General features: G+C 45.5%; 1 protein-coding gene across 1 annotated transcript in view; it reads left to right on the forward strand.

The window, feature by feature from the left end:
- The window catches only part of LOC142584695 (decapping and exoribonuclease protein-like), a 380948-nt gene that overhangs the window by 304376 nt on the left and 64325 nt on the right, over positions 1 to 12247 (forward strand). The window contains exon 6 of the mRNA XM_075694890.1: positions 2716 to 2854. Within this exon, the coding sequence (XP_075551005.1) occupies positions 2716 to 2854 (139 nt within the window). The remainder of the gene's footprint in view (positions 1 to 2715; positions 2855 to 12247) is intronic.

The following is a 12247-nucleotide window of genomic DNA, read 5'->3' on the forward strand; positions in this document are numbered from 1 at the left end:
CAATCGCTCAATTTGAGGAAAATCAAGCTTTAGTACGTCAGTAAAAAAGTTCTTAACTTGCGATTGCAGCGACTCATTAGTGTCATGCTCAGATTCTGTTAGACCATAAAGAATAAGGTTGTTGCGAAGCGAGCGATTTTCTAAATCATCGTTTTGGGAAGAAAGTGTGTTAATAGTGGATGACATTTTCTGAATTTGGCTCTGTAGGTTATCGTAGTGTGCTGTGCTAAACGTGGGTGCCTGCTGCTCAAGATCAACTATGCGTTTTTCAATTGCCTCAAATCGAGCGTCGGTAGATTTTCGCATGTCGGCTATATCCTTTGTTATCTTATTTTGCCCTGCAAGAAGCTGAGCGAAAATTTCGGATATCATAGAGCCAGAATCATTTGTTTGAGTGGCGGAGCGTTTTGTAGGGCCCAGGTTTGTTTCAATATCGCCACTCAGTAGGAAGCTGCTCATGCAGTAAACAAGATCAGCACATACAGAAACATATGCAGAAAGACATGCGTGTGGGCAAGGCATCAGCAATAAGAAGCGGTTGTCAGATCGAATACAATTAGCGTTCTTAAAGTAACATACCTGCATGAAGAAGAGACAACGTTTGAACATCTGGCCTGTATTGCTGCTGCCTTGCCCACTGAAGCGATGAAGCTGCGGTGTGGCTTTTAAACTGAGCGGAGCCGGCGTCGTGACTCGCATTAGCGCACCATCCAGGCTGACGTCACCGATGGCAGAGGTCAGTATCTTGTCGAATGCAGCGGTGAACAGACCATGACTATCTTCCAGGGCGGAGATAGGGCAGTCATCGCGCGCATGCGGGAACATCAGGGCGTGATGACATGCGAGCGGTGATGCATCCAGGAAGGCCTTCGTAGTATACTCCGGGAAAGCAACCAAGCCGGTGACAAGCTGCATGAAGAAGAGACAACGTTTGAACATCTGGCCTGTATTGCTGCTGCCTTGCCCACTGAAGCGATGAAGCTGCGGTGTGGCTTTTAAACTGAACGGAGCCGGCGTCGTGACTCTCATTAGCGCACCATCCAGGCTGACGTCACCGATGGCAGAGGTCAGTATCTTGTCGAATGCAGCGGTGAACAGACCATGACTATCTTCCAGGGCGGAGATAGGGCAGTCATCGCGCGCATGCGGGAACATCAGGGCGTGATGACATGCGAGCGGTGATGCATCCAGGAAGGCCTTCGTAGTATACTCCTGGAAAGCAACCAAGCCGGTGACAAGCTGCATGAAGAAGAGACAACGTTTGAACATCTGGCCTATATTGCTGCTGCCTTGCCCACTGAAGCGATGAAGCTGCGGTGTGGCTTTTAAACTGAACGGAGCCGGCGTCGTGACTCTCATTAGCGCACCATCCAGGCTGACGTCACCGATGGCAGAGGTCAGTATCTTGTCGAATGCAGCGGTGAACAGACCATGACTATCTTCCAGGGCGGAGATAGGGCAGTCATCGCGCGCATGCGGGAACATCAGGGCGTGATGACATGCGAGCGGTGATGCATCCAGGAAGGCCTTCGTAGTATACTCCGGGAAAGCAACCAAGCCGGTGACAAGCTGCATGAAGAAGAGACAACGTTTGAACATCTGGCCTGTATTGCTGCTGCCTTGCCCACTCTATTGTCACACTATTGTGACATCTCAACTGACCCAGCAACAGCCGCATCCACACCAAACCCTTGGAAGTTAAGAAAGCTTCGATTCAGTAAAAACGCCAGAAAAGCTCAAAACGGCGCGCAAGAGGGCGAGTCTCACGCCATTGAAGTATGTTTAGAGACCCGAGCACATTTGTCCGGAGGCGTGAACGCTGAACTTTCATCAGCCCATTTTACGAGAAGGATGCTTGTTCGTGGCACGTCACTGCTGTGGCTTCTGAACAGCCGTTGCCGAGCTGGCGGACCGCCACTACTACGTTCTTTAACAGTGTAAGTTGTTATGGGCTAATGGCCGAATAATAGTGCAATAGTATATGATTCGTAGCATTAAGAAAAAATAAAAACTGTTTAAGTCGCCGTCACCGCGCCGACGGCGACAAAAAGAAAGGAAAATAGGGCGACAAATAGGGCGACATAGGGCGAAAAAGGAAAGGGCGACAGAAAAGGAAAATAAAGAAGTTAATACATGTACTCGTAACAGGATGGTGCAATATTAGATTATTCGTAGCGTCAGGAAACAAATGCGCAAGTTGGCGCCGTCCATTGAAGAGCGCCACACACCTGCTGGCACATAGCGAGTGACCTAAGTTGAGATCAGGGAGGTTCACTGAAGATCCGCACAGCTGTACAGAGTAAGAATCACGTAACCAGGGCTCCGGCGTCAAAGAGATTCCACTGAACTGGGCTACGTACAGAGTTCCGTATCCACAGTGACCCATGTCGGCACGAAAGGGGTTCATTGAAGAGCGGAACGTGTGCACACATTGCCAGATAGATACTCAGTAACCAGAGTTATCCAGACGGTTGGTTTAGAATCCTGTTTACCCAGCAGAGCAACCCGATTTAGGCGCGCACTAAAGAATGTCAGGTAGTCCAAATTTGCGTAGACCCCTACTATGGCGTGCCTCGTAATCAGATCGTGGTTTTCGCACGTACAACCCCATTATTTAATTGAATTTTTTTTCAAGGCCACTGACCGTCTGAAGTGACAGTGGATCTGTACACAACACGAACGACGATGTGAACGTCGTTGTTCTTTTCACTGCAGGTACAAGCTGTGGAGGTGGTGGTCCCAGTCGTACATCATGGGAACGAAGCGAGTAATCTGCGGCTGCCGCGACAAGGAAGGCTTCGTTCGGAGCCTCATGCAGTTTGACGTAGACACAATGCACGAGCAGTGTGAGCAGGTTCGTATAGCTTCTCCGAACAAGTAATGGTAAGCCATTAGTGAACATGGCCGCACATGGATGGATGGATGGATGGATGGATGGATGGATGGATGTTATGAGCGCCCCCTTTGGAACGGGGCGGTGGGTTGCGCCCCCAAACTTTTGCTATTATACTGCCTAATGTCCTACCTAGGTAAACAATAAAGAAAGAAAAAAGAACACTGTGAACTCCCAAACCCAAATTTTATGATCCCCTAGTGCAAACTGTGCTTTTGTACGTCTCCGTCTTTTGTCATTTCCTTACTTTTCTTCCACCAAACCTCCAATCGCCTCTTACTTATCCCTATTGCGGGCATGCTTAATTTGCCACTGCTCTCACTGAACCCAACGGCTTCGAGGAGGCCAGTGGTGCCTAAATCTACCGCTGGGTAGACGTCTTCACATTCTAATAAAACATGCTCCATAGTTTGCCTAGCTTTACCGCAGCAAGCACATGCTTCTTCTTCCTTCTTATATCTCGCTTTATAGGTGCGTGTTCTAAGGCATCCCGATCTCGCTTCGAAAAGTAATGAGCTTCCCTTTGAGTTAACTTTAGTTGTTTCTTTCCTCATTTCTTTATTTCCTCTTAAGTAATTACTCATGACAGGTTTCTTTTCCATTGCCGCCACCCATGAGATTATTTCAGCCTCTCTGACTTTCCGCTTGACCTTCTTTGTTGCTGTGTTGTTGTTGTTGTTGTTGTTGTTGTTGTTGTTGTTGTCGTCGTCGTGAGTGGCCGTGGCACATACCTACAGTGGGGGATTGGCCAAGAATCGGGTGGTCTGATTAGGTGCATAAAAATAATAATGGTAACAAGGGAGTGAAGAATTTGAGCGTATGAGCTTAAAAGTAAACGTTTTGTGTTTGGAGAAAAAAGGAAATAATCAGATGAAAACCGGGTATAACATAATAATAATAATAATAATAATAATAATAATAGAGAAAAATAAAAGAAAGCTATGGTTGGGAGGGAGAACGATCAATCTAACATGAAAATCGATTGGTTTCAATGAGGTAATTTTGGATCGCCAAGCAAGGATTTCTGTGGCTGAACCCAATAATGGCGGCTCCAAAAGATCAGATCACAGGCACTGATAAAGTAAGACCAATAGAGCGAAGCGGGATTTCTAGTAGTCGTTTTCTTATAATAGACAAACGTCTGCAAGACAACAAGAAATGGTCGATTGTCTCCGCTTCGCCGCAGAATAAGCATAATGGTGAGGGGACCAGACCAGACCTGTGGAGGTATAAGTTCAATGCAGGTATACGGCAGCGCAGCTTCGTGATGGACACTTCAATTTTCCGTGTTTGGCAAAAATATCTGTTCCAAGGGTGTAGGAGATGTCCGTAATCCACAGAGTTAGTAACTGCGGAGCCTGATACTGTCTGTATAATGATACTCCTACGAAATCTAGCAGCAGTAACTTAAGCAGTCAAAGGGCAGCAAGGGAGAATCGGGCCACTTATCGATGCCTTGGCTACAGAGTCTGCAATTTGATTAATGATTAGTCTTTTATGGCCAGGCACCCAAATCAAACGCACGCTTCTCAAGTAACCAGGTACCAATGAATGAAATGTCCTCATCACGCGAGAATCACTAGAAGCAGTAAGGGATGAGCACAATGATAACGAATCAGTGACTTTCACGGCTGACGTAATTGACGGTCCTAATTTGCGTAATGCCAGCACCACGGCCATGGATTCGGCTAAAAAGATCGGTATGAAATCTGGCAGCCGAAGAGAAAATGTCCAATCGAGAATCAGGGAAAATATTCCTACACCTGACTTTTCTTCACATTGTGAAGCATCTGTAGCAATTACAACTTTGTTTGAAGGTTTTTCAGGTGATCTTGTAATATACCGTCTAGAATACGGTGTGGAAGTAATTTTGCATTATTAGGAAAGATGTCATCGAATTGAATATCCGTGGCAACAGCTCTGTCGGGAATAGGAAGCACATCGCATATGCGCACGTCCAAAGAGTCAAGTAATTTTTGCGCGAATATAAATTGTGGAGTATGTAGTCGCGGCCAGGTGACACCGAAAAACAATGCAGGTTGTGAAATGAAGATTATTTGGGGATGACGCAGTGGTGATACATAAATCCATAAGGACGTCTGCACCGTGAAAAGCCGGAACCTGCACGAAAGTGGCGGAACACGGGATTCTGGATAAAGAATAGAATTTGCAACAAATTTAGGAAGACCCAAACACAGACGTAATGCTTCTCTTTCTAAGAGGATTAGAGGACGGTACACGTAGGCTGGAGCTCCAGAGAAGAGCACGCAACCAAATTCTATTACAGGGCGAACGTACATACGATATATCATTAGGAGTGTATCTCTTCTCAATCTTATTCGACGACTGCTCAGCCTACGCAATATGCCAATTGCACGGGTACCTTTCCCAGTCACATGATCTATGTGTGAGCGCCAGTTGAGAGAGGCGTTATAAATAATTCCGAGGTATTTAACAGATTCCACCTGTGGTATGTCTTGAAGGCGGTAAGACAATGAAATCTGCACTATGTCACGTATCGGAAAAACGAGAACAGCACATTTCCTGGCATTGAGTGTGAAGTGACTAACATCTAACCACCTCTCCATATCGTAAAGGTAAGTTTGCAGTCGTTGGTAGAGCGTGTGGTAGTCGTTTGCAGATGCAAAAAACTCAATATCGTCTGCATAAACATAAGTAGTTATTTCTTGATGACAAGGTAGTGTGCTCGTGAGAATATTAAAAAGCACCGGGGAAAGAACTGAGCCTTGCGGTACGCCTCTCGTTTGTTTGTGTTTAGAAGAAGAAACGCCGCTTTCGTAGCAATAGAATTCCCTTTCACCTAAGAATTACTGAATCCACGCTACTATATACCCAGGAACACCACAGGAAGTTAACCGATTGATCAATACTGTGTTCTCCACAGTGTCTTATGCTTTAGCGATATCGATCCTCACTAAGGCAGCGAATTGCTTATGACGTCGAACGAGTTGTATTCGGCTTTCTAAGTCGACGTGGGCATGCCAGATGGAGCAGCCGGCCCTGAAACCAATCTGACAGGGACTAAGAATGGAATTATCATTAATAAATTTCATGATACGACAGTGAAGAAGCCTCTCAATGAATTTTGCTACGTTTGATGTGAGCGCAATGGGCCTAATGTTCTGAAATACATACCTTCCTTCTTGTTTCTTAAGCATCAATATTACTTTGGCGAGCTTTCAGTGCAACGGAATCCAAGCATATCTAATTGAATAATTCACCAGGTCTAAAGGAACGTTAGGCGATTCCTGTAACAATATTTTTAACATTGCATTTGTGACACCATCAGGGCCAGGTGCTGAATTCGGTAAACATAGTGCAGTCTCATTTAGTTCAGCTAAGGAAATTGGAGGAAAGCCATCCCAAGGACCTAATGTAGAATGAATAGCCGGAAACCTGGCCGTAAATCGATTTTCTAAGCCTTCGGCAATCTCTTCTAGGGAGGCGCTCAGTTCCTGCGGAGTCTAAACAATTGAATCTAATGTTAAGGGTGTTGGTAGCACCTTCCTAGCATGAAGGAATGCAAATAAAGCACGCTTATTTTTTGAATTAGATAGATAATCGTAATGTCTAATATCGTATTCCTCTTTGGCTCTATTAACAGTACGCTTAAATACACCAGTATGAAACTGATAATTTTTCCAATTTTTCGGGCACTGATTATGCAGAAGCATTTTCCAAGCGGCCTTTCTTTTTCTATAGTCCCGCGTACACTCATTATTCCACCAACGACAAGCGGTGCCTTTGGCCGAAGGGATGACAAATTCAGCTTGCTTCCGGGAATCCTGTAGAATTGAGCAAATGGTTGAAGTGATTTCCTTATCATTGGCATTGGCAAGTTTCGAAACGGCAGAACGCAAGAAAATCTTAAATTTCGTATGGTCCACAAATGTGCGTGCCTGGTATTCTAAAGATGTTATTTGACAATTGATTTCAAATGACACAGGAAGATGATCACTGTTGGTTGCTGAGTCAACCGCTACCCACGACAAAACCTTGATGCCAGCGCTACAAAATGTCAAATCTAACACTGAACGGAAGGGTCCTCTAGCAAACGTTACCTCTCCTGTGTTCTGGCATGAAAGCTGACTGTCAATAGTCCACACACAAAGTCGCTTACCACACAAATCTGCTTTTAGCCCCTACGACATGTGATGCGAATTAAAATCCCCTACAAACAAAATTTATTTTCTACAGTCCACCACAGCCCTACCAAGTTGACGTGTACTTTGCGCACCGCTAGGGAAACAAGCATGTATAATTGAAAATGGATGGTATCCTGGGAGACATAAATCTATGGCCAATATGTCACAGTCACAGTCCATGATTTGAAAAGAAAATTTTGCCTTGTGACAAATTTTACTGGAAACAAGTATCATTAATCCTCCACCTCGCGAGTCTCTATCTAATCGGAAGGACCGAAAACCTTTTTAATTAAAATTTTTCTCTGGTGAAAGCCACGTTTCTTGAAGAAGTAAGATATCTGGATTGAATTGAATAGATAGGCAAGATAAATCTGCTGAAGCTGAAAATATAGAACGACAGTTCCACTGCAGCACTTTCAACTGTCCAATGGTGTTGAACGCACAGCAGCGGCAACTGCCGCCTTTAGTGTTGCCCACCCTAGAGGCCGCATACTTGCTGGTAAGCTTCCTAGTTCTTTTCCTCCACTCTGAATCAATGTTTTTCCTGCCTGAACACTCTCCCAGCCCATTTACTTTCTTCCATATTCCTCAGCCGTTCTTCATACTCAATTTTATTGCGAGCTTCCCTCACTTCAAAACTAGTCCAGCCCATATCACCCTGCACAGCTTTATTTGTAGTCTTCTCGTGAGCGCCCAATGCGAGGCGACCCAATTACCTTTGGTTGCCGTCGAGTCCTGATTGTATCCCTGATTTAAAGCAAACAACCGCATTCCCAAAAGTAAGTACTGGTACCATTACACCTTTCCACATACCCCAGAGCACCTCGTACCTATTGTATCCCCATAGCGCTCTGTGCTTCATTATGGCTGCGTTTCTCTTCCCCTTTAGTGTTATGGTTTTTTTCTGTGTTTCCATATATCTATTGCCTTCGTTTATCCATATACCAAGGTATTTATATTCGGTTACTCGAGGTATTTCGTGGCCCTGTATCTCCACTGTCTGTACACTGTTTTCATTGAATACCATAACACCTGATTTTCTAACACTAAATTTCCAACCTAAATTGTTGCCTCCCTGTCCACAGGGAGGCAACAATTAATTAATGCCAGACGTTGCAAATCACTTTGGCTGTCAGCTAGCAGCACAATGTCGTCCGAATAAAATAAACTTGGGAGTTGTTGCCCTACTACTGTACCCGCCTATTTGTATGAGAGATTAAACCCGATATTACTTCCTTCTAGCGCCCTCTCGATCCTCACCATGCATATCATAAACAGCAGCGGGAATAAAGGGCACCTCTACCTCAGTCCCTTGTTGATATGAACTTTCTCGTCGCTCCTCATTCCTTCTCATTCAGCGCAAATGGTATTTTCTACGTAAATCTCTCAACAGCTGTAGACAGTCGTCACCTAAGCCTTCCCTTTCCAGAATATCCCACAAAATGTTGCGGTCTACGTTGTCATAGGCTCCTGTAATGTCTAAAACGGTTACATACAACGGTCTGGTTTGTACTTTTGATATTTCAATACACTGAGTGAGAACAAACAATTATCATCCAAACGCCTACCTATTCTGAAGCCATTCTGAAGCTCTCCGCCGCCGCTCGAACGGAAGCGCCACTTGGCGGACACTGGCTAAACCACCATAGCGTGGGTGCAGGGCCGCCTGCAAGCCGCCACTCTTCTACATGTGCGCGTGCGGTGCATGTAACCCTTAACGTCGGTTGGTTGCGTGCTTCTACCGCAGAAAATGTGGTATGCATTTCTTTACATTGTACAAACTCGGCTTCACGCTGCAGTCCTTGCGATGCAATAAAATCAGTGTCTGCACGGGTCTAACGCGCGAAGTGTGATCGTCGCGCTATACGTACAGTCATTCACATTTTATTGGTGCCCTGTGATTCGAGCACTTCACAAAAAACACTTGGCGTCTTCTTAAACAATTGGAGTGGTCTGTGCCACACCCGAACGCAACGCATTAGTAGGGTTGATAATATCGATGAATGATTAATCGAGAAAATGAATCCCGCAAAACGACAATTCTTCATCGATGTCCACCTTTTATCTAATCGGCTTAATCGATTAGACCTGTTCGATTAATCGTTTCCTATAGTTCGACAAGAGTGCGCGAAAAATTTTTAATGGTACTGGAATGGCGGCACATCAGCAGTGACTGTACAGCTGCGGTAGAGCAACTGCCGACTGTTTTTCCGAGTGCTTCCCCTCTCTTCCCCCACACCGCACATGCCACCACACCGCTCGAAGCCGGAGGCTTGAAATGCGACCGACATACCATAGGAAACCAAGTAGTTGATCTTCGCGCCACTCCCAGTGCGAACAACTTTACTGTGTCGCATGTGGTTGGGCGTCGCATATACAAATTCCTATTCATTACTTATAGAAATGGCCAACAGTGTGGCGTGCAATTTGTGCGGATGCGATCAGGCCGTAGAGCGTGGCGTAGAGGTAGAGCATCCGCCTCGCATGCAAGAACACCGTGGTTCGAATCTCGGTGCCGCGCAATTTTTCACGGGATTAAAACAAAATCCGCGTGTTGATAAAATTGCAGAAACAGGCCTGGAGTGCGGCCTAATCCCGGTGACCAGAACCGGTAATGCACTCCCTCACCAGAGCAGGATTGGCCAGCCTGGTGCAGTACTTGTCCACAACCTCCTATATGAATACAACAATCAAACCCCGGCCCTCAGTCCCCAGCAGCTGCGAAGCAACTGACCACGGCGCCTGTCAGACCCGTGACGCAGCAGAGGGTGCTAAGGATCTCTGGGTCCGGACAGGCTGCCATTGCAAGCTGAACCTGGCAACGATTAATGCTAGAACGTTATCTAGTGAGGCGAGTGTAGCAGTGCTATTGGAGGAATTAGCGGGCAGTAAAAAGGACATAATAGGGCTCAGTAAGGTTAGGAGGACAAAAGAAGCATATACAGTGCTAACAAGCGGGCACGTCCATTGCTATCGGGGCTTAGCGGAGAGACGAGAATTAGGAGTCGGATTCTTGATTGATAAGGATATAGCTGGTAACATGCAGGAATTATATAGCGTTAACAAGAGGGTGGCAGCTCTTGTCGTGAAACTTAATAAGAGGTACCAATTGACGGTCGTACAGGCCTACGCCCCTACATCCAGTCATGATGACCAGGAAGTCGAAACCTTCTGTGAAGACGTAGAATCGCCAATAGGTAAAATCAAAACAAAATACACTATACTGACGGGGGACTTCAATGCCAGGGTAGGCGAGAAGCAGGCCGGAGACAAGTCAGTGGGGGAATATGGCATAGGTAATAGGAATAGGAGGGGATGGTTATTAGCAGAGTTTGCAGAACGGAATAATATGCAGATAATGAATACTTTCTTCCGCAAGCGGGATAGGCGAAAGTGGACGTGGAGGAGCCCAATTGGCGAGACGAAATGAAATAGGCCTCAAACTCTGAGCTAATCCTGGCATCATACAAGATGTGGACGTGCTCAGCAAGGTGCGCTGCAGTGACCATAGGATGGTAAGAATTCGAATTCGCCTAGACTTGAGGGGAGAACGGCAGAAACTGTTACATAAGAAGCCGATCAATGAGTTAGCGATAAGAGGGAAAGTAGGCGAATTCCGAATCAAGCTACAGAATAGATGTTCGGCTTTAATTAAGGAAGAGGACCTTAGTGTCAAAGCAATGAACGACAATCTTATGGGCATCATTAAGGAGTGTGCAATAGAAGTCGGTGATAACTTCAATAGACAGGATACCAGTAAGTTATGGCAGGAGGCGAAAGATCTGATTAAGAAACGCCAATGTATGAAAGCATCTATCACTACAATAAGAATAGAACTGGCAGAACTTTCGAAGATTATCAACAAGGGTAAGAAAGCTGACATAAGGAAGTAGAATATGGATAGAATTGAATATGCTCTCATGAACAAAGGATTAGCAAGCCTAAAAGCAGTGAAGAAGAAACTAGGAATAGGCTAGAATCAGATAGGCTAGAATCAAAGCCGGCAATATCATTACTAATAAGGATAAGATAGTTCGAGTGGCTGAGAAGTTCTATAGAGATTTATGCAGTATCAGTGGCACCCACAACGATAACGGAAGATGGAATAGTCTAGCGGAATTTGACATCGCACAAGTAACACCGGAAGAAGTAAAGGAAGTCTTGGGAGCTATGCAAAGGGGGAAGGCAGCTGGGGAGGATCAGGTAACAGCGTATTTGTTGAAGGATGGTAGACAGATTGTTCTAGAAAAACTGGCCACCTGATATACGCTATGCCTACTTACCTCGAGCGTACCGGAATATTGAAAGAACGCGAACATAATCTTAATTCATAAGAAACGGTACGCCAAAGACTCGAAAAATTATATACCGATCAGCTTGCTGTCTGTTGCCTACAAAGTATTTACTAAGGTAATCGCAAATAAAATCAGGAAAACCTTAGACTTTTGTCAACCAAAGGACCAAAATTAATCTGCAGAAAACTAATGTTTAGCAGTGTCGGAAGAGAACAACTGTTTACGATAGGTAGCGAGGCACTGGAAATGGCAATCTACTTAGGGCAGGTAGTGACCGCGGATCCGGATCACTAGACTGAAATAATCAGAAGAATAAGAATGGGATGGGGTGCGTTTGGCAGGCATTCTCAGTTCATGAACAGCAGGTTGCCATTACCCGTCAAGAGAAAAGTGTGTAACAGCTGTGTCTTACCAGTACTCACCTACGGGGCAGAAACGTGGAGGCTTACGAAAAGGGTTCTACTTAAATTGAGGACCGCACAACGAGCTATGGAAAGAAGAATGATGGGTGTAACGTTTAGGGATAAGAAAAGAGCAGATTGGGTGAGGGAACAAACGCGAATTAATGACATCTTAGTTGAAATCAAGAAAAAGAAATGGGGGGGGCATGGGAGGACATCTAATGAGGAGGGATGATAACCGATGGTCAATAAGGGTTACGGACGGGATTCCAAGGGAAGGGAAGCGTAGCAGGGGGCGGCAGAAAGTTAGGTGGGCGGATCAGATAAAGAAGTCTGCAGGGACAACATGGCCACAATTAGTACATGATTGGGGTAGTTGGAGAAGTATGGGAGAGGCCTTTGCCCTGCAGTGGGTGTAACGGGGATGATGATGATGATGATGATGATGATGAGACTCTAGAGCACCTTCTGTGTCATTGCCCGGCACTTGAC

This window comes from Dermacentor variabilis, chromosome 6 (genome assembly GCF_050947875.1).
Source record: "Dermacentor variabilis isolate Ectoservices chromosome 6, ASM5094787v1, whole genome shotgun sequence".
In the NCBI taxonomy this organism is placed as follows: domain Eukaryota; kingdom Metazoa; phylum Arthropoda; class Arachnida; order Ixodida; family Ixodidae; genus Dermacentor; species Dermacentor variabilis.